Here is a 23,226-nt window from a genome sequence, read left to right as displayed (position 1 = left end):
TCACAGTTTTGAAAACTTAGGACACTAAAGAGGTATTTCTACTGACTCTGAAAAACACCAAAAGAAAGATGCCCAAGGTTGCTGCTCATCTGCGTGAACGTGCCTTAGACATGCTGCAAGGAGGCATGAGGACTGCAGATGTGACCAGGGCAATAAATTGCAATGTCTGTACTGTGAGAGGCCTAAGACAGCACTACAGGGAGACAGGATGGATAGCTGATCGTCCTCGCAGTGGCAGACCACCTGTAACAACACCTGTACAGGATCGGTACATCCAAACATCACACCTGCGGGACAGGTACAGGATGGCAACAACTGTCCGAGTTACACCAGGAACGCACAATTCCTCCATCAGTGCTCAGACTGTCCGCAATAGGCTGAGAGGCTGGACTGAGGGCTTGTAGGCCTGTTGTAAGGCAGGTCCTCACCAGACATCACCAGCAACAACATCACCTATGGGAACAAACCCACTGTCAGTTGGACCAGACAGGACTAGCAAAAATTGCTCTTCACTGACGAGTCAGGGTTTTGTCTCACCAGGGGTGATGGTCTGATTTGCGTTCATCATCGAAGGAATGAGCATTATACCGAGGCCTGTACTCTGAAGCGGGATCGATTTGGAGGTGGAGGGTCCGTCATGGTCTGGGGCGGTGTGTCACAGCATCATTAGACTGAGCTTGTTGTCATTGCAGGCAATCTCAATGCTGTGCTTTACAGGGTAGACATCCTCCTCCCTCATGTGGTACCCTTCCTGACATAACCCTCCAGCATGACAATGCCTCCACCCATACTGCTCGTTCTGTGCGTGATTTCCTGCAAGACAGGAATGCCAGTGTTCTGCCATGGCCAACGAAGAGTCCGGATCTCAATCCCATTGAGCACGTCTGGGACCTGTTGGATCGGAGGGTGAGGGCTAAGGCCATTCCACCCAGAAATGTCCGGGAACTTGCAGGTGCCGTGGTGGAAGAGCGGGGTAACATCTCACAGCAAGAACTGGCAAATCTGGTGCAGTCCATGAGGAGGAGATGCACTGCAGTGCTTAATTTTGCAGGTGGCCACACCAAATACTGACTGTTACATTTGATTTTGACCCCCCCCTTTGTTCAGGGACACATTATCCCATTTCTGTTAGTCACATGTCTGTGGAACTTGTTCAGTTTATGTCTCAGTTGTTGAATCTTGTTATGTTCTTACAAATAGTTCCACATGTTAAGTTTGCTGAAAATAAACGCAGTTGACAGTGAGAGGACGTTTCTTTTTTTGTAGAGTTTATATACAGTATATATATATATATTACTTAAGGTCCAATGATGCAGCCGTTTTTATCTCAATATCTAATCATTTCTGAGTAACAATTAACTACCTTACTGTAATTGTTTTCAATTCAAATGGTCCAAAAAATAAAATAATAGCTTCTTAGCAAAGAACAATTTCCCAAGCAATAATTTTGCTATGACTATCTGGGAGTGGTCTGAGTGGGGAGGGGAAAACTGAAAACTAGCTGTTAAAGTCAGAGAGATGTGTAACTCTCTTATTGGTCTATTAACCCATTTTTACTGCCTGGTGATGTCAAAGCTCAATCCCCCCAAAACAGGCTGAAATTTCAAGCAGTCTTTTCAAACAACTCTTACATTAAAATGGCATAATCCACATTTTCACAATTCCACAGTATTATTCCAACCTTATAGTGTGGAAATATCTTTTTATAAACAGAAAATCACGTTTTTGACTGCACTGGGCCTTTATAAAAAATATTTTTGAAAGAAATTATTAAATAGTGTGACAACCCTATTTGTAAGTTTTCAAATGATATCATACTCAACTGTTTATATTTTCCAGTGATGAAGACATGGATGTCTCATGGTAGGGTGGGGTATGCAAAATGGGTCAATTCTGAGCCACTCTATCTCCTGACTGTTTTGATATCCACAATGTCACTTTCTGACCACTTCTACCATGGGCACACATGAATGGAAGATTTCATTGATCACTGGACCTCCTGCCTTAAAGTGGCAATCTGCAATTGCTACATCCATTTTTGAACTTTTAAATGAATGACATGTACCCATCGATTCTTAAATAATGTGCACTATATATACAAAAGTATGTGGACACCCCTTCAAATTAGTGGATTTTGATATTTCATCTACAGCTGTTGCTGACAGGTGTATAAAATTGAGCACCCCACCATGCAATCTCCATAGACAAACATTGGCAGTAGAATAGCCTCACTGAGGAGCTCAGTGACTTTCAACGTGGCACCGTCATAGGATGCTACCTTTCCCACAAGTCAGTTAGTCAAATTTCTGTCCTGCTACAGCTTCCCCGGTCAACTGTAAGTGCTGTTATTGTGAAGTAGAAGTGTCTAGGAGCAACAACGGCTCAGCCGCAAAGTGGTAGGCCACACAGAACGAGACCTCCGAGTGCTGAAGCGAGTAGCGTGTAAAAATCGTCTGTCCTCGGTTGCAACACTCACTACCGAGTGTAATGCTCACCACCATTGGACTCTGGAGCAGTGGAAACGCGTTCTCTGGAGTGAGGAATCACGTTTCACTATCTGGTAGTCCGACAGACGAATCTGGGTTTGGTGTATGCCAGGAGAGTGCTACCCGCCCCAATGCATAGCGCCAACTATACAGTTTGGTGGAGGAAGAATAATGGTCTGGGGCTGTTTTTCATGTTTCGGGATGGCCCCTTAGTTCCAGTGAACGGAAATCTTAACTCTACAGCTAACAATGACATTCTAGATGATTCTGTGCTTCCAACCCTTTCCTGTTTCAGCAATGACAATGCCCCCGTACAGAAATGGTTTGTCGAGATCGGTGTGGAATAACTTGACTGGCCTGCGCAGAGTCCTGACCTCAACCCCCATTGAACACCTTTGGGATGAATTGGAATGCCGACTGCGAGCCAGGCCTAATCGCCCAAAGTCAGTGCTCGACCTCACTAATGCTTTTATGACTGAATGGAAGTAAGTCCCCGCAGCGATATTCCAACATCTAGTAGAAAGCCTTCCCAGAAGAGTGGAGGCTGTTATATAAGCAAAGGGCAGACCAACTCCATATTAATGACCATGATTTTGCAATGAGATTTTTGACGATTCCGTGTCCACATACATTTGGTCATGTAGTGTAACTTGTAAATGCATCATGAGCTTAGTTCACCCCATCAGAACACAAAATATAAGTTTGCTTTACTCCATTGTTTTTTAAACAATGTACTTGTAAACAAACACTGCATTACCTCAAAACATGGTTGAAACTATGCTTTTGATACAATGGATTGTCAGTCTTTTCCTCTATAGCTCTGTCTATGAATTTGATAGTGGTTACATTTCTCCAGCCCCATCCCTCAGCTTTTCACCAAAAAGTTTCTACTGCAGATTGTCTTTTTAAATTCTACCACAGAAGCTACATGTTAGATAAGGAAATCCATCAACAAGGGTGGTCCCCATCTCATAGTGGTAACAACAGTTTTGCAGTACTGAGGGAAGAAGCAAGCTGACTGTATTGCAAGCAGTGTTATTTTCAGGTTCACATATAGGCGAATTCAATCCTGGGCTCACAGACAGTGTGGGGTATCCAGACAATATTAAAATGCAGATGAGCAGAGCAAATTGATCTGGAATTGGAATCAATAAGGTAAGGAAAGCTCTTTTTTTCATATGGTTGTACTTCTCCCCTCGAAAGTGCTGTAACCCCGAGCTGCTAGCGTCGTGATAAGCAGAGGACGGATTCTCCTCATTGGGAATCAGAATGTCTGCTTCTATAATCCCTTCATTTTTACATGAAACCCCGACCGCCTCTCAGAACAGCTAAGAAAAATAATTTCACCAACTCACTCGTTTACAAGATCAAGCTTTTACCTAAAGCTTTAATGTGCCCCGTGAAAGTGGAGATCAAGACACAATTGAAAAAAAAAGAAAGAAAGAAGGACTCTGGACTCACACTCAATTCAAGTGACTCTTAGGCCTTTACAGTTGTGTAACATTTAGATCCCAAGTTGCCAAGCTCTAAAAACCCTGTTTTCTGTTCAAGTAAGTAAAAAGAAGAAATCACGGAGAATTTTCTATCCCATGGCTTAAGAATTCCAATAGGGTCTTCTGGGAAAGATGGAGGCTTAACTTTAATAGGCCAAGGCCTCTCACTTTCAGTCTTGCTTCTTGAACTTCGCAGAGATGGCATGAGTGGGTTGGGGAATTGAGAGGAGAGGGAGCGGGGGAGAGAGTGTGCAACCTAGTTTTCCTTTGTGCTTATCAAGAAATAAACCAAGACAAACAAGCACCTTCCATGAAAAAAAAGGATAGCCATTAAACATTTACGCTTTTCTTGCCCCATAATCCTATGCTCCTACAAACGGCCTGCCAATTTATTTTCTTAAATCTCTTTGATAATCTTCAGCCCTTTCATGTCAGCAGCTGCACTTTCTATTTTTTCCATCTGGATGCCCAGAGATTTCTCTCTTGTCCTCTACAATGTCTGATATCTCATATAAATTCAATGGGGTCTCCACACAATGTAATGATTCAATTTGGACTTGTTTACTCCCCATCTTGGAGTGACAGAACTTGATCTTTAAAAATGTAGATGACACAATAAATTATGGAGTGGTCATTATTTCCGATCGATGCAGTAATCATTGGGTAATAAAAGTACGAGATGTGTTCTAATGGAGACTTTCAGATTCTAATAACAACCAGGTCAAAGAATAGTCTATGCACTGTCCTGGTGTTTATGGGGAATTCATTTCCACCTGCGGTGATGTATTCATTTTGAGTATGATAAAGATGACATGCAATTGAATTAACTATTTTCATTAGGAAACTGGTACAGTATTTAATAATAACTATCCAACAAAAATGTACAAATATCAAACCGAAAACCCACAAATCAATGTTTAAAAAATTATAGTTTGTGCGTGTGCGCGTGCGCGCGTTCTCTACATAATTCTGACATTGTTAAAGCACCTAAAATTCAAAAAACATGCTCGCCCTGTACATTTCAAATATATATATATATATAATAGTATGGATTTATTGCGTTATTCATAAATAATTACTATCAGCATATGCATCACAACCATAAACATACAAGTATTTGTCACTATTATTGTCACATGTACAATATTAACACGTATAGTACCAGTCAAAGGTTTGGACATACCTACTCATTCCAGAGTTTTTCTTTATTTTTTAAAACTATTTTCTACATTGTAGAATAATATTGAAGACATCACAAATATGAAATAACACATGTGGAATCATGTAGTAACCAAAAAGTGGTTTACAAATCAAAATATATTTGAGATTTGAGATTTTTCAAAGTAGCCACCCTTTGCCCTGATGACAGCTTTGCACAATCTTTGCATTCTTTCAACCAGCTTCATGAGGTAGTCACCTGGAATGCATTTCAATTAACAGGTGTACATTGTTAAAAGTTAATTTGTGGAATTAATTTTTTTAATGCGTTTGAGTTAATCAGTCAAGTCTATATTATGGCAAGAACAGCTCAAATAAGCAAAGAGAAACGACAGCCCATCATTACTTTAAGACATGAAAGTCATTCAATCTGGAAAATTTCAAGAACTTATAAAGTTTCTTCAAGTGCAGCCTCAAAAACCATCAAGCGCTATGATGAAACTAGCTCTCACGAGGACCGCCATAGGAAAGGAAGACCCAGAGTTACCTCTGCTGCAGAGGACAAGTTCATTAGAGTTACCAGCCTCAGAAATCGCAGCCCAAATAAATGCTTCACAGAGTTCAAGTAACAGGCACATCTCAATGTCAACTGTTTAGAGACTGAGTGAATCAGGCCTTCATGGTCAAATTGCTGCAAAGAAACCACAACTAAAGGACACCAATAATAAGAAGAGAGTTGCTTGGACCAAGAAACACAACCTACTGTATGGACATTAGACTGTTGGAAATCTGTCCTTTGGTCTGATGAGTGCAAATGTGAGATTTTTGGTTCCAACCGCCATGTCTTTGTGAGATGAAGAGTAGGTGAACGGATGATCTCCGTATGTGTGGTTTCCACCTTGAAGCACGAGGAGGAGGTGTGATGGTGTGGGGGTGCTTCGCTGGTGACACTGTCTGTGATTTATTTAGAATTCAAGGCACGCTTAACCAGCAGGTCTTCCACAGCAACAGGACAATGACCCAACACACATCCAGGCTGTGTAAGGTCTACAGTGGTTGCTAAACTACACGTTTTGAGATTATGCTGTAGAATTTAGAGGTAATTTGTGGTTTAGTACAGTACCCTGCGTCACTGCTTCATTGCTCCAGACCAGCACAAGGGAGAGTTAGAGCACTGATTATGCTTTTGGGTCCCAAGGCGCTAATGTGTCTCTAACTCATAATGAAGGGACAACGTAAACCAAATAGAAACTGATAATTGTGCACAACTTCAAAATTGAATTTCATTTAACTGAATGATGAGGATGAAGAAGGTGATTGAATTTAGAACAATAGTGTAAAAATTGCTATTCCTCTGTCCTGCACGCGCACACCCTGAAAAAGACACTTGTTTTGTTGTTTCTACTCATCAGTATTATTTACTAAAACTGTTGTTACACTAAGGTTTTTATTCTTAAGAGAAACAAAAATGTTCAATTATATTCCATGATATTCTTAAGATATATCTGTTGACTGAATATAAGCAAGTGATCTCTACTAAATAATCAAGTCGATGGCGCAGTCATATAGCCTCACACGACCTCAACCAAATGGAGTAGTTTGGGATGAGTCGGACCACATAGTGAAGGAAAAGCAGTCAACAAGTGCTCAGCATATGTGGGAACTCCTTCAAGACAGTTGGAAAAACATTCCAGGTGAAGCTGGTTGAGGGTATGCCAAGAGTGTGCAAAGCAGTAATCAAAGCAAAGGGTGGATACTTTGAAGAATTACAAATATAAAATATATTCAGATTTGCTTAACACTTTTTTGGTTACTACATGATTCCATATGTGTTATATAATATTTTTGATGTCTTCACTATTATTCTACAATGTAGAAAATAGTACAAATAAAGAAAACCCCTTGAATGAATAGGTGTCACCAAACTTCCCCGGAAGCTGATAGTGGTGGTGGTACATTTTATACATCCAGAATGTAGCCTAAGTGTTTACAATTGTGTGACTTGCTGTCTTTCTATAATTGATGATGACATTCAGGATAATAATAAGCAATTCGACGTGTGGCGCTGTGCTATTGTGTGTTCTATGTGTCGATTTTTGTAGGACCAGAATTATTCATATTCATTTATTTATTCATTTATACATAAAAAAGTATCAGTTTTTCATCTCTGCATATTAACCAAATATTATTTTTTCTCGTGGTGGGTGGCATGGAAAGCGCCGGGTCTGAAAATGTGCTACATTGTTTCAAGCCTTTACACGACTGAACTAGTGACTCTACGCATGTATCGAGTGTCGGTGGGAGGGAGAGAGGAGAAACCTTTGGACATCCGATAAGGGATTGCAAGCGCTGTCGAGGGTGAGGCATAAATGTATGAACAAGTGTAATCAAATCATTTTTTGTTGCTATCAAAAACGACATTCACTATCGACCGAGCATGAAACCGATACTGAGGCTGTCCATTCGAAGAGACCGAGATTAGCGAGTGATGCGTTCAGATATTTCATGACATTCTAGCAGCGGCGTGAGTAGGAAATGCCGCTGCAACCCAGGCCTGTGTGATGAATGAAAACAGCGAATGAATGAAAACCAAGACAATTGTGTAGTTTGTTTGCGGTTTTTTTCATGGGTTACCACAAAAAAAAATGTGTTTGTGTTTAGTTGTTTTTCTTTTTGCAAAACTGTAATGGCAGCATAGGATGATGGAGACGCGACACACTTTCGATAGACAGTCAGTCAGTCACTATTTGATGACATCAGGGGACACGTTGATGTGCAGTCTGTCCCATGAGGTAACGGTGAAAACATTGCTCTTTGCTGTTCAAATGAAGTCAATGGCACCTATACAATGACACATGATAAATACGAAAGATGCTTTGCATTATACTGTTCGTGTCCATTATGATTCCAATTCCATAACCTATATAGGATGTAATACAATGGGACAATAGCCTACTGATGGAGGCACATACCGCCTCAGTCAAGCAGCATCACACTTGGATGTTGTGTTTAACTGGTCATTTTCTAATTGTGTGTGAATGGATGGTTACTTCTTATGCATTTAAATGTACTTTCTACTCTCTCTCGTGTGTGTCTGTAAATTGTTAAACACTTACTGTGTACCTATGTTTGTCCTCTGTTGCGTGCCTTTCTTTGTTTGCTGAAATCCATACTTTTGAGTAAAATGTTAATCAAATACAACTACAGCCTTGTTTCCTTGTTGAGATTCAATTGGCAGATGTGCATTCGCACTGAGTTGCCATCTTAGAGCAACAGCAATGAGGAAACAGTCTGTGATTTGTATTTGATTAACGGTTTATTAAAAAGTATGGATTTCAGCAAACAAAGAAAGGCATTCAACAGCAGAGGATATGCATAGGTACACGGTAAGGGTTTAACAATGAAACATGTTTATGAATCGGCGCATATCGATTAGAGAATCGGAGTCAGAAAAATCTAGTCTGCTCTCAACTCCGTGGAGGAGTTGAGTTCCTTGGCAGGGTGTGTGTGTGTGTGTGTGTGTGTGTGTAGGTCCCTATCTTGTGTGGAAGACTAATAGCTGCCCCTCCTTTTTCAGTGAGCCACCATGACTGCCCTCAGGCAGAGGAAGGGCAGCAAAGGAAGTAAGGAGCCTGGTCCAGAGGTCCTGAACCAGAGGTTCTACCCTTCAGCAGAGCCCATAGAGAGGACTTCAGACGGTTAGTGTCATGCTCAGTATTCACATCAACATATTGGACCAATCCCTGTGTGACGGCCACACCGCGTGTTACACAGTATAAAAAAAACTGCTTTACAGATGGCACATATGCACCTTAACGCTCACTTTAAACAATACGTAATGGAGTTAAGAACGTACAATGAGCTCACTCCACATCTATCTTGAAATGTTCGCGGATGGAGCCATCCAATTGCTATTTGGGTGGCTCAACCCATTGGAGCGTTGTCAAGAAGGACAGTTTAGAAGGGGTGAGTGGGGGTGAGTGTAAGGATGGGTACTGAAACCTGGTATTAAACGGGACCCCTTACCGTGTACCTTATGAAAGACTGTAGTATCGATAAGCTCTGACATTATCGGTTCTGCTTTCGGTACTGGAGAAATTTAAGAAAATACATTTCCTGTTTATTATTGCTACGTAAACGTTATCTTGCACATTTTATCTCATCAACCATTTCTAATTTGCAATAAGATTAAGACATTTGTTTATGAGGCATTTTCGCTATTCCCAATCCAGAAGAGAGATCTCTCTCTCACAGACTACAGCACGCGCACACACACACCAGAAAGACCCTGCTCTTAATTAGTGACGATGTTCAAAAGTGTGGTTACTCTTCACCAGAGTCGATGCTGACAATGCTCGCTGCAATAAGACTTTTTTTGCTTGTAAGGGGCGGAAACACAAGCCATCTTTCCAAACATCTATCGAAAGTGCATCGTGTACAGGCAGAGAAATGCACACTTTTCCACAGCCCAGCTCATAGTTCATCTCTCGTTGCCCGATATACGTTAGGTATGTATGCTAGCAGCCTAGAGCCCACACACAGAGTTAACTAGATTATGTGAACATGGGTTCATGATCAGAAGGAACCATTAGACAGCTGATTGAATTTATGAACGTTAAAGTTGCAGCTACAATGAACAAACCCACTCCTCCCTCTAATACCACTGGTCCAAGCCAAAGACAAGCCCAAAGCCCCTTCACGCTGGCAGCTAGTGGGAGGATGACTGAGGAGAGGGTGAATGAGTGCCACCTAGCCATGATCAAGTTCATAGTGAAAGGCCTACACCCCTTTGCAACAGTGGAGTCCAAGGGCTTTAGGGAACAGTCTGTCGGTTTATATTGAGTTGTATTTCTTTTTAGGATATAGTAGTGTAAAAGGGTTGTATGTTAGTCCCATCACTCAACAATACAATAAACAACAACACAATAATTCAACACATGAAAACTATATTTTTCTTTTACTGTAGAGATGAGCAAGGCACTCAACCCCAAATATACCCCTCCCTCCAGGAGTTACCTCAGTGACCCGTTAATTCTTACCTGGTATGAGCTGAAGGATGTGCCAAAGCTGGCCATCACATCAGAAGGGTAGACCAGCCTCTGTCAGGACCACTTTCTCACTGTTACAGTACACTACACAAGCCAGGGCAGTGTAAAACAGAAGGTCCTCCACACCAGGGCAGTGTACAAATCGCAAACTGGTGAAGTAGTGACAGAGGAGATCTCAGACATTCTGGAAGAGTTTGTGGTAGAGCCAAGCAAGATTGTAGCTTTGCCTGTTGATAATGCTGGCAATATGGATGTTGCCATCAAGAGGCTATACTTTCTAACAATAGGATGCTTTGCACACACATTGAATCTGTCAGCGCAGAAAATCTACAAAGTGACTTCCATCGATAAATGGGCAGCCCGAATCAGAGCAGTGGTCGTGTGGTTCAAGAGATCCTTGATGTCCAAAACAGTCTTGAAGGAAAAGCAGCAGCTCCTTGGTAAGAAGCCAGTTCAATCTATTAAAGTATTATTTAGAAATTCCCACATTTAACAATTTAATTCAATATCCAAGTGTGCGGTAATGAAATGTATGTTGTTTTTTGTTGTTGTTTCAGGCCTTCCGCAGCACGCACTCATCCTTGATGTCAAGACCAGATGGAACTCTATCTAATGATAGAGAGATTCATGGAGCAGTATCCAGCGATCCAACCAGCAGCCTTGGACCCACGACTGCAAAAGGCAATGACCAAGGACAACCTGGACCGTCTGAAGGACGAGGACTTCCATAAGGCTGAGGAGTTTGTCCAGCTCATGAGAATCCTCAATACATCCACACTGTGTGTGTGACATGTGAAAAGAATGCCACCTGTGGACAGATCATACCCATCCTCGAAAAACTCGAAGAGCAATTCACTGTGAAGCGTGAAGATACAACGTTTGTGGCAACCATCAAAGAGAAGGTGTGGGAGAACCTCTCCGAGTGCTATCAGGATGAGGACAAGCCTTCCTGCATGAGGCCACAGCAATGGACCCCAGATTTAAAGGGAGGCCGGTGAGTGACGCCACCTGGGACAGGCTGAGGAAGGCAACTGTTGAGGCCAATGTGACAGGAGCAACACCAGGGCTGTCAGAGGAGCCGGAGCAGACACACAGAGCACCTGCAACAGGAGGAGGAGTGAAGGAGAGGAAATGGAGGAGACCAGTCCCTCCATTGTACAAAACAAGGAGTGCCTTGGAGGAGCTGTTCTCACAGGAGGACAGGGAGTTGAGGTTGACGATCCAACAGGACACCTCGTCCCTCAACCTCAGCCAGCGTGTTGACCTAGAGGTGGAGCTCTACGAAGGCCTGCCTCCCATCCCCATGGCTGAAGATCCCGTGATGTGGGGGTGGGAGAAGAGAGCTACTCTGACCCTCCTCACAAACATTGCAACAAGCTACCTCTGTGCTCAAGCCTCCTCCGCCCCTAGCGAGAGGGTCTTTTCGACTGCAGGGAACACAATGAGTCAGGAGAGGTCCCGACTTCTGCCAAAGAAGGCAAATATGTTGATCTTTCTCCAGAAGAACTGCTAAGAACTGTTAGTCATTTTGCAGCCCACCTGCATGCCCCACCCGTGTTGCTCTAAACCACTGTATTTTCTTTTGCAGGAAAATATTGATCTAATTTGTTTTACATTTCCATCATCGCAACATTAGTCTATAATAGTGATTTGTTCAAAACATTGCGGTTTCTTTTGCTGTAAATGATTTTTTCTTATTCATTTTACATTTCATAAAATAAAGCAAAGCAATGTTAATTCTGTTCTTAATTAGTTTCGTTTTTTCCCCCGTAAGAAATAACAAAAATAACCAATAAGAATACCGTTAAAGTACCGGATCGATAAGCGGTATCGGTAAGAGTAGTAATACCGTTAAAATCTTAGCGATACCCATCCCTCGGTGAGTGTAATGGATTTAAGAGTGTACCGTAAACTCACTCTGCAGCTAGCTTGAAATGTTGCGGACGAAGCCATCCAATTGGTACCTTTTTTAGGGGGCGTAACCCATTTGAATGTTGTCAAGGAGGGTGGTCACGTGTTGCGTTGCCATGGATCACTGGTTCGAGCCCAGTATGGGGCAGTCAGACAGCGGAGGAAGCTACGCTGTTAGCAGCACAATGACCCCAGTCACATATACACACTAGCGATACACATAATATAGAAATGAGGACGTGACCCTTTGCTTTTTGTTTTCTTATATCCCGTACATAACTTTATTGCGGAAATACAATCTTGCCGTTTGATATCATCGTTTCTCTATGTTGAATGCATGCTTCATAGTTTTACGTGGTAACAGTCACTTGTATATTTAACTCCATCTAACTTTTAATTGAACCATTTATGAGCAAACAGTAAAAGTTCTATATAAGGTCTTGTTTACTGCCGTGTCTCTCGTCACCCGCACCATGTCTGCGCAGCATGGATGCCGGCTGTGTTCTGGTAAAGGAGGTCCGAGCGGAATTCCGATGCTGAAGTATGTTTCTGGAGGGCCGTCGGGAAATGCCACCCCTCTATTCACCGCAGAGGAATTTTTTTTTTTTCCTTGATGTGTTAAAATAGCAAAGTACCTTTTCATTGATTGATTTTTTGTTGTACGCGTTAGCGTACAGCTAACGCTAAAATAACTATGTATTTAACATCTGATCAGTACATTCCCACTTAATATCATGATGATGTGTATTGAAAGTGAATGGCGCTGGCCACTCCCCATATATTCTCTCTGTCAAACCGCTTCTTTTCAGGTGACGTATGTACGTTCTGTTCCTGCACCTTTAGATCAGTTTTTTTTTTAAAACATTTTTTAAAGTTGAGACAGTAGGACAGTCTGTTTTTTTAAATTTCAATTAATTAATCAATTTTGTCTTTATTAAAGCACTTTGGTTTATTTTCTCTAGTCATAATTTGTATTTTGCACATTTGATAAATAAAACCCCTACATTTTTTTTGCACCCTATCTCAGTATATCCTGTTTCCTCATTGGTCATCCCTAACATCCTGTTAGGCATGGAGTCACATTGGTCAACATAAGATGCTTATAGTTGCCTCATAACGCATACATACGAGAACCTTGTTCAGCCAAAAGATTCATAGGCTATCAATGGAGACATGAATATTGTTTTGTGTTATGTTATTCTCTCTTCAGGCGTATGGACATGGAGGACAGTGCTGTGGGTTGCCATAGGTTGGACTGTGGGAATTAGTCTTGGCATGCTGTCCTGCATCTATGTGGCTACGCTCCATGAAAATGACCTGTGGTTTTCCAACATTAAGGTGAGAATCCCCACAGATGACCTCACTGTGTCACCATTGTTACTTGACTGTCCTGCACCCCACCCCTCGTCAAGTTCACATGTTGGAATCATATCGTCAAGTTGTTGGCAATAATGAATAGGGTATAGAAAGGAAGAGATCTTGATTACGTGTAACTTATATGACATATCGTGAGTTATGATCTATTTCCTTTGTTGGATTTCCTGAAGTCATAAACACCTCAAGGTGAAACAGACGGATGGGTTCTCCACGTCTTTCTAAACAGATTGTTTTTCAGCCCTTTTATAACCAAAGTCCTGAAATTCAAGCCAGCGGTTGTTACCAAATCCACCCTGAGCCTTCCAGAACACTAAAAAAGAACATGTGATTCTGCCCAAAGATATTATGTTCAGTCTGACGTGAAGTGCCTTTCCTGTAGTCTGGGACGTCATTAAATGGACCACATTTTGAGCTTCTTGTCAGGCCTCCCTCCTCAATAATTCCCGGGTGTTGATTTTGTCAGGAGCAGTGGTAGTCAACATTTTTTTTCCCCTCACGGTGCTGTGTTTTCTCTTTGAGAGTCCAGGTGTATACCTCCCACACAAATGCACAGCACAACTCGGCCCACTCATCCAGGTCGTGAATAATTTGCGAGTGTGTCATGGATATCAAAGCTCACACCTAATTGAGCTAACCTGCGTGGATGCACATATTTGATTCTATTCTGTTTCTTTGTCTTTGTGTTGTGTTTTTTTTCCCCTTCTCTGCCTCTGTCTCTCTGTGAACGTAGAGAAGGTAGACAGATGTTCTCATTTATAATAAATGCGGGTAACTTTACAGAGCTGCCAGTAGCGACTCCCCTGTATTCAAACTCTGTGTTTTTATTTAACACAGTGTTCAAGAGGGTGACATCACTGCACATTGTGAGCCTAGCAGTTTCCCAGAAAAGTGTGTGTGTGTGTGTGTGTGTGTGTGTGTGTGTGTGTGTGTGTGTGTGTGTGTGTGTGTGTGTGTGTGTGATGCCTGTTAATGCAATTCTAGTCGTGGCTTTCTAAGAGATTTTAAATCCCCACTGTGGAAAAAGCAACAACACTGAACAGTGGTATCCTATGACTACCGGTACTACCTTGTATGATTCATGCTTTAGTTCTGACTTCGGGTAGAGATGACCATGACTGGAATAAGCAATGCTCTCCTTATGTTTCATCAGCTATCCTCAGGAACAATGTCTCTTGACTGAATCAAGTGGGGACTGAGTGCAGCAAAACATGCTGAATATGAATTTCCTTGTCTTGGAGTCAGTGGTGATTGTTTGTTGCAGTTAATCTATTGGGACGTGAGGGCTGCATGGGAGAATGCCGGTCATGTCTACTCTGTTTTGGGAGTCTGCTTGTTTTGAAAGAGACCGAATTGAATGATTCCATATTGTTTTCAAGCACCGTCCGCATGTTGGGTCAGTTTTGGCTCAGCGTTGACTGAATGTTACAGTAGCGTGTCTGAAAGGCAGACATGTCTCTTAGTTATTTCCTATGGGACATCGCTGTTCACAGAGAAGCAGCTGCGTCCGGGCCTACTAAATTCACCACGTGTTAAGTCATGTCCATGACAGTTATAGCACCTACCGACGCTTATTTCTGACCACTTCTCTCGCTCACTCCACTTTTAGAAATACTTAAGCGGTCTGACAAATGGTTTTCCAAACGATGTTCCAGGCTTTTTGTCTATGGCTTTTTCCTCTCTCTCTCTATTTTTAATAGATGTGCCGAGAGGTCACCAGTTGTGGTTGTGAGTTGATTCGTCTTCCCTATCCGGCGATTTCAGTTGTCTTCCAGAACACAGACCGAGCTGGTCCCCGTTTGCTTCAGATTGTTTTGCTTTTAAAGCCTTTTTTAATGGCCTTGTAAAACCAATGTGATTGCTTTCTTTTCTTTTTTTCCATCAACTGGTTATTAGACTGAGATTGGGCAGTTAAAAAAGAGCGACTGAGAAAACAGAAACGGAGTGAGGGGCCAGTTTTTTTTTCAGACTGTTTGCTGGACCATGAGAGGAGTGAGCTTGGAAGTAAGCCTTGGTCACATGGAGAGGTTCTAATCATGACTCCGCCTGGGTACTTTCTCATCAGTGAGTGACTGCTGGATGTTAGAGGCAAGACCTGCATGAGCAACCCTGCATCCAGACATGGAAATACGCAAGAGAGGACTGAGCAAGCTGGAGCGTTCCTGGGACATCTCTCAATATGATATGTCTGCTGAAAGTTGTGTTGAAGCACGAGGGGGTTTAAGGGTCAGTGAAAGGGAAGACTCTGGGAGAGATTCCCAGAATTGGTACCGTCTGAGCATTCCACCTCTGTGGCCTTGGCAGACTGTTGTCATGGCGGCAGGGTTGGTATTGGCTGTGCTAACTGGGCTGGCTCATGCCTGGTGTGTTTACTCCATACATGAGAACCTTCTGTGGTTCTCTCACCTCAAGGTAAGCTGTTATCTCCTAATGTCAAGAATCAAATGTTTTGGTCACATATACATGTCTAGCAGATGTTATGGCTGGTGTAGCAAAATGCTTGTGCTTCTAGCTCCGACAGTCCAAGTAATATCTAACAAGTAATATATAATAGTTTCACAACATATTCCAAAAAACACGCACATCTAAGTAAGGAATGGATTAAGAATGTGTATATATATGTCAGAGCAGCACTGGACTAAGATACAGTGGCATAGTATAGAATACAGTATATACATATGAGATGGGTGATGCAATATTTAAACACAATTAAAGTGACTAAGATACTGTAGAATGCAAGATACGGAAACATTATTAAAATGGCTAGTATTTAATTTCCTTAAAGTGGCCAGTGATTCCTAATCTATGTCTATAGGCAGCAGCCTCTGATGTGCTGGAGATGGCTGTTTAACAGTCAGTGGTGTAGTATACAATACAGTATAAACAGTTGAAGTCGGGGGTGAGGTTTCGGGTAGCCTTCCACAAGCTTCCCACAATAAGTTGGGTGAATTTTGGCTGATTGCTCCTGACAGAGCTGGTGGAACTGAGTCAGGTTTGTAGGCCTCCTTGCTCACACATGCTTTTTCAGTTTTGCCCACACTTTTTCTATGGGATTGAGGTCAGGGCTTTGTGATGGCCACTCCAATACCCTGACTTTGTTGTCCTTAAGCCATTTTGCCACAACTTTGGAAGTATGCTTGGGGTCATTGTCCATTTGGAAGACCCATTTGCAACCAAGCTTTAACTGATGTCTTGAGATGTTGCTTCAATATATCCACACAATTTTCCTCCCTCATGAAGCCATCTATTTTGTGAAGTGCACCAGTCCCTCCTGCAGCAGAGCGCACCCCCATAACGATGGTCATTATGGCCAAACAGTTCTATTTTTGTTTCATCAGACCAGAGGACATTTCTCCAAAAAGTGCGATCTTTGACCCCATGTGCAGTTGCAAACCGTAGTCTGTTTTTTTTCTGGCGGTTTTGGAGCAGTGGCTTCTTCCTTGCTGAGTGGCCTTTCAGGTTATGTTGATATAGGACTCATTTTACTGTGGATATAGATACTTGTGTACCCGTTTCCTCCAGCATCTTCACAAGGTCCTTTGCTGTTGTTCTGGGATTGATTTGCACTTTTCGTACCAAAGTACGTTAATCTCTAGGAGACAGAATGCATCTCCTTCCTGAGCGGTATGACGGCTGCGTGGTCACATGGTGTTTATACTTGCGTACTATTGTTTGTACAGATGAATGTGGTATCTTCAGGTGTTTGGAAATTGCTCCCAAGGGTGAACCAGACTTGTGGAGGTCTACAATTTTTGGGGGCTGATTTCCTTTGATTTTCCCCATGATGTCAAGCAAAGAGGCACTGAGTTTGAAGGTAGGCCTTGAAATATATCCACAGGTACACCTCCAATAGGCTAATTGACATCACTTGAGTCAATCAGAAGCTTCTTAACCTCTTGATGCTACCCATCCCGGATCCGGGATCGTGACTACGGCTCAAGCTCATTAGCATAACGCAAAATGTGAAAAAATATTCTTAGACATATTTAACCTCCACACCTACACAAGTCCAATAGCTCAAATGAAAGATAAACACCTTGTTCATCTACCCAGCAAGTCAGATTTCTAAAATGTTTTACGGCGAAAACATAGCACACATTTATATTAGACCACCACCGAAACAAAATGCAAGCGGCGGCCATTTTGTCCCAGAAAATATAAAATTTAAAAGTAGGATTAAAAAATAAATAATTCACTAACCTTTTGAAAATCTTCATCAGATGACAGTAATATTACATGTTACACAGTACATTTTTTTTTTTCAATAATATGCCATTAATATCCATAAATCTCTGTTTACAATGACGACATTTCAAAAATGCTACTCAAAATGTCCGGAGAAATTATGATAGCTCGGACAGATAACGTCAGATAACAAGCAATAAACATGACTAAATATACATGTTCTACATATAGTTACAAAGATACACTTCTTCTTAATACAACCGCTGTGTTACATTTATTTTTAACGTTACAGAATTCGTTCACTAGTCTATGCTATGAGTCGGCGCTCAGATATTAGCAGTGTCTCCTCTACGTTTGGAGTCCACAGAAACCCAAAATAACCACATAAATATTCCCTTACCTTTGATGTTCTTCGATCAGAAGACGTAGAAGGAGTCATACTTACCCAATACATCGTTTGGTTTCAAGTTGTGCGTCTTTGTATTAGCATATGCTAACAGCTTCAGCTGAAATGCACCCAAAATAACTTCTGCTCCTTCTGGTCCCGCACTCTTGCGCAATCAAACTTCAAAATTACATATTATATGTTGACTAAACTGGTCAAACTAAGTGCAGAATCGAGCAAAATTATGTTTTTATCATGTAAAACAATGATCAACGCGAACAAACGAACCGGCTTCAACTGGTGTCTATTGGAAAAGAACGTTCCCCAAATCGAATAGAGTGCATGTATGTGAGAGTGAACCGGGCATTTTCGCCCGCTAAAGGATGAGGGAGCGCGAAATTCAAACAATGAACGTGCCAATTGAAAGCAGACATCGCGCTGAACAAATACATACTGTTCCCAGATCGGTAGCTGCCTGGGAAGGGTGGGGGCGATGACGTCAAAGTTGACCCAACTTTTCTCTTGACAAGAGAGTGTTTGGGAGAAAGGCTGCCCTGAGAGTTCTGCTTTACATACAGACATAATTTAAACGGTTTTAGAAACTTTAGAGTGTTTTCTATTCAATAATTATTATTATATGCATATATTAGCAATTTTGGAAAAAAATATTTTCAGTTTACTATGGGCACGCACTTCCTCCAACGGGGGCAGTATTGAGCCATAAGCTCAAGAGGTTAAGGCACAGTCAACTTACTGTATGTAAACGTCTGTCCCACTGGAATTGTGATACAGTGAATTATAAGTGAAATAATATGTCTGAAAACAATTGTTGGAAAAATTACTTGTCTCATGCGCAAAGTAGATGTCCTAACCTACTTGCCAAAACTATAGTTTGTTAATAAGAAATTTGTGGAATTGTTGAAAAACAAGTTTTAATAACCTAAGTGTATATAAACTTCCGACATCAACTGTACATATGAGATGGGTGATGCAGTATGTAAACACAGTTTAAAAGTGAATAAGATACCATAGAATAGTTTGGAGCAGGGATGCACGATATATCGGTGAACATATCAGAATCGTCCGATATTAGCTAAAAATGCCAACATCGGCATTGGCCCGATGTCTAGTTTAACGATGTCTAGTTTATTTTTGCGGTACACGTTCAACTCAGCATTCCTGACCTAGCCCACAATGTCTGCCTTGTGGCTCGAGCAGTCAACAAGTTGAGCAGTCATTTGAAAGAGTAACTCAAAGGCGAAATCCATTAACGCCAAGATAATGGAATTCATTGCCCTTGACAATCAACCGTTCTCTGTCGTGGGCGATGGTGGTTTCGCACCGGTACACACTACCAAGTGTGCTATTTTTCAGATGTTGCCCTACAGGAGTTGCACAGTAATAGTGTCACTGCTATTAGCTTCACGACTGACATTTGGACCAGCGATATCAACCCCATGAGCATGCTGAGTCTGACAGCACAATGGATCGTCGAGGATTTCGTACTGAGGAAAGTCGTATTGCATGCTCATGAATGTGCTGGTTGTCATACCGCTGCTGCCATTTCAATGGCATTTGAGAACATGTGTGAAACATGAACACACCAGCTAGGTCCATTCGAACAACTGACTCGAGAAATAAGCTCCTCAACTGTGCCTGCAGCAGACGTGATGCCCTCTGTCATGGCATTGAAATGCCTGCGCAACAAAACTGCTGACACAGGCTGTGAGTAAGCGATTTGGTGGTATTCTCTCTTTACTGTGTCACCACCCTGCTTTATGCTATGTTACTTCGATGCAGACAAGAAACATGGTTTACGTAAAATGTTACATACACAGTTGAACGAGATGGAAACAGACACAGTGACAGTGCGCACCGAGGAAGAGAGGACACGGACAGACAGAGCTGAAACTTTACTGTTTGACATGTATGATGAAATCCTGGTTGAGAATGAAACGACTGAACTAATGAACAATGAAACAGCACAGCAAGTAAGTGAAAGTAGGTTTTGATTATGTTTTACTGGTAATGGGGACATATGTAAATGCCAACAAAATCACTTTTTGGTGTCTGTGTAACTGTTTATTTAACATGGCAAGTCAGTTAAGAACAAATTCTTATTTACAATGACGGCCTACCCCAGCCAAACCCAGACGACACTGGGCCAATTGTGCACCGGCCTATGGGTCTTCCAATCACGGCCTGGTGTGATATAACCTGGATTCGATCCAGGGACTGTATTGACGCCTCTTGCACTGCGATGCAGTGTCCATGTGTGTGTTTTAACTATTTAACTGTACTAGAATGCTTAAAAGGCCGCTAAAATTAAAAATATTGGTTATCGTATCGTGTTTTGTCAAGGAAACTATTGGATATCTGTATCGGACAAAAATGTAATATCACTAGTGCATCACTAGTGTGGAGTGCAGTTTACACATATGAAATGAGTAATGCTAGATACAGAAACATTATTAAAGTGGCTAGTGATCCATTTCTAAAAATGGCCAGTGTCTATGTCTATAGGCAGCCGCCTCTGATGTGCTAGTGATGGCTGTTTAGCAGTCTGATGGCCTTGAGATGGAAGCTGTTTCTCAGTCTCTCAGTCCCAGCTTTGATGCACCTGTACTGACCTCGCCTTCTGGATGATAGCGGGGTGAACAGGCAGTGGCTCGCTCGGGTGGTTGATGTCCTTGATGATCTTTTTGGCCTTCCTATGGCATCGGGTGCTGTAGGTGTCCTGGAGGGCGGGAGGTTTGCCCCCGGTAATGCGTTGGGCAGACCACACCATCCTCTGGAGAGCTTTGCGGTTGTGGGCGGTGCAGTTGCCGTACCAGGCGGTGATACAGCCCGACAGGATGCTCTCAATTGTGCATCTGTAAATATTTTGGGGGTTTTAGGTGTTAAGACAAATTTCTTCAGCCTCCTGAGGTTGAAAAGGCGCTGTTGCTCCTTCTTCACCACACTGTCTGTGTGGGTGGACCATTTCAGTTTGTCAGTGTTGTGTACGCTGAGGAACTTGAAGCTTTCCACCTTCTCCACTGTGGTCCCATCGATGTGGATAGGGGGGTGCTCCCTCTGCTGTTTCCTGAAGTCCACGATCATCTCCTTATTTTGTTGACGTTGAGTGAGTAGTTATTTTCCTGGCACCAGACTCCCAGAGCCCTCACCTCCTCCCTGTAGGCTGTCTCATCATTGTTGGTAATTAAGCCTACTACTGTTGTGTCATCTGCAAACTTGATGATTGAGTTGGAGGCGTGCTTGGCCACACAGTCATGGGTGAACAGGGAGTACAGGAGGGAGCACGAGTGTTGAGGACCAGTGAAGAGATGGTGTTGTTTCCTACCTTCAACAGCTAGGGGCGATCCGTCAGGAAGTCCAGGACCCAGTTGCACAGGTCGGGGTTCAGGCCCAGGGCCTCTAGCTTGATGATGAGCTTGGAGGGTACTATGGTGTTAAATTAAAAGCTATTGTCAATGATCAGCATTCTTACATAGGTATGCCTCTTGTCCAGATGGGACAGGGCAGTGTGGTGGTGATTGCATCGTCTGTGGACCTATTGGGGCGGTAAGCAAATTGAAGTGGGTTTAGGGTGGCAGGTAAGATGGAGGTGATATGATCCTTGACTAGTCTCTCAAAGCACTTCATGATGACATAGGTGAGTGCTTTGGGCCGATAGTAATTTAGTTAAATTACCTTTGCTTTCTTAAGTACGGGGACAATGTTGGCCATCTTGAAGCATGTGGGGACAACAGACTGGGATAGGGAGAGATTGAATATATAGTGGGGCAAAAAAGTAGCGTCATACCCAAGAAGACTCAAGACTGTAATCGCTGCCAAAGGTGCTTCAACAAAGTACGGAGTAAAGGGTCTGAATACTTATGTAAATGTGATATTTCAGTTTAGAAAATGTATACATTTGCACACACAAACAAGTTTTTGCTTTGTCATTATGGGGTGTAGATTGTTGAGGGGGGAAAAAATATTTAATCCATTTTAGAATAAGGCTGTAACGTAACAAAATGTGGAAAAATTCAATGGGTCTGAGTACTTTCAATGCACTGTACCTGTTGTTCATATGGAGAACTCATCTTTGTTTTTTGTCTGGTTTTTATGTTTTGTAAATGTATTTTCATCTCTACTTATATTTCAGGAAGTTGAGCGTGAAATCTCCTTTCGGACAGAATGTGGCCTGTACTACTCGTACTATAAACAGATGTTGAGAGCTCCCTCCATACAGCAAGGTATGGTACAATGACAATCTACTCACAGTAGATATAGGCTAGCCCCCCCTACTCCCACAATCCCCTCAGGTTATTCTACTAGTCATCTCAGGGGAAAGAGCACAGAGGCTACTGAGAATCATAACCTTTTATGGCCACAAGTGCTCTTTCAGAACTCAATGCTCTGGAAATGAGCCCATTCACTTTTAAAACATTTCCTTCTCTTGTAAACTTTGGACAGTCATCTTTTCGCCCTCATTAAATAAATGTAGTTGAATTATGCAAGCATTTGCCAAAAGAGAGGTCCTTAAAATAGTGAGACAGAGGGCATTGACATACCCCTCGGTCCACTTGTCTGTCTGGTTGTGTCCCTTCATCATTATGACCAATGGCTTGTTATGTAACCACGGTAACAAAGCTAGTTAAAAGGGAGACAATGAAGAAAATAAAAAAACTATGGCATTGTAAGTGACCTGTCATACTTTATTTTTTAACAGCACCTTTCGGGATGGGGTGCTGTTGTATTTATGCATGGATATAGCGCAGTCATTTTGCCTGGCTCTAATCAAAGGCCTGGAGCGAACCCTCAGATCTTTTGTTGCTATTTTCGAGGTACTGTTTGCCCATAAAAAACGTGATACAATAACGTTCTAGCCCAGCAGACTGGAAACATGATCACACTTTGTTTACATGATTCCATCTGCCCAAGTTAGCGTGATCTTATCCCGGCATCACAACTCAGCAGAGTTAATATGAGATCAGAGTGATGTGTCACCGTTTAAAAAAAAAAAATTCTCATGCAAATGTGGAATTAGTATCTCACACCCTATAACTCTGGAGAAGTTAGTCTGTTTAGGTTGAATGAGTGGCTGTATTACTCTATATACTGAAAGTGGACCAGTCACAGAAAGTTTAAAGTAAGTGTCCAGTGAAAATCTCACTTTTTAAAAGTTAAAGACTGTTACA

At 42.1% G+C, this 23,226-nt stretch overlaps 1 protein-coding gene across 2 annotated transcripts in view; it reads left to right on the top strand.

Moving 5' to 3' along the window:
* Positions 1–7,375: 7,375 nt before the first annotated feature.
* LOC112214792 (probable C-mannosyltransferase DPY19L3) overlaps positions 7,376–23,226 on the top strand; it is a 37,274-nt gene continuing 21,423 nt past the window's right edge. Inside the window, exons 1-4 of one of the 2 annotated variants that reach the window (XM_024373814.2) lie at positions 7,376–7,495; positions 8,715–8,835; positions 13,307–13,434; positions 22,191–22,281. In XM_024373814.2, coding sequence (XP_024229582.1) covers positions 8,724–8,835; positions 13,307–13,434; positions 22,191–22,281 — 331 coding nt within the window. In that variant the 5' untranslated portion in view covers positions 7,376–7,495; positions 8,715–8,723. Of the gene's footprint in view, positions 7,509–8,714; positions 8,836–13,306; positions 13,435–22,190; positions 22,282–23,226 lie in introns of both variants that reach the window. The other variant, XM_024373823.2, reaches the window with a different exon arrangement.

Source organism: Oncorhynchus tshawytscha, linkage group LG04 (assembly GCF_018296145.1).
Source record: "Oncorhynchus tshawytscha isolate Ot180627B linkage group LG04, Otsh_v2.0, whole genome shotgun sequence".
In the NCBI taxonomy this organism is placed as follows: domain Eukaryota; kingdom Metazoa; phylum Chordata; class Actinopteri; order Salmoniformes; family Salmonidae; genus Oncorhynchus; species Oncorhynchus tshawytscha.
This window is presented reverse-complemented; position numbering and strand designations above follow the sequence as displayed.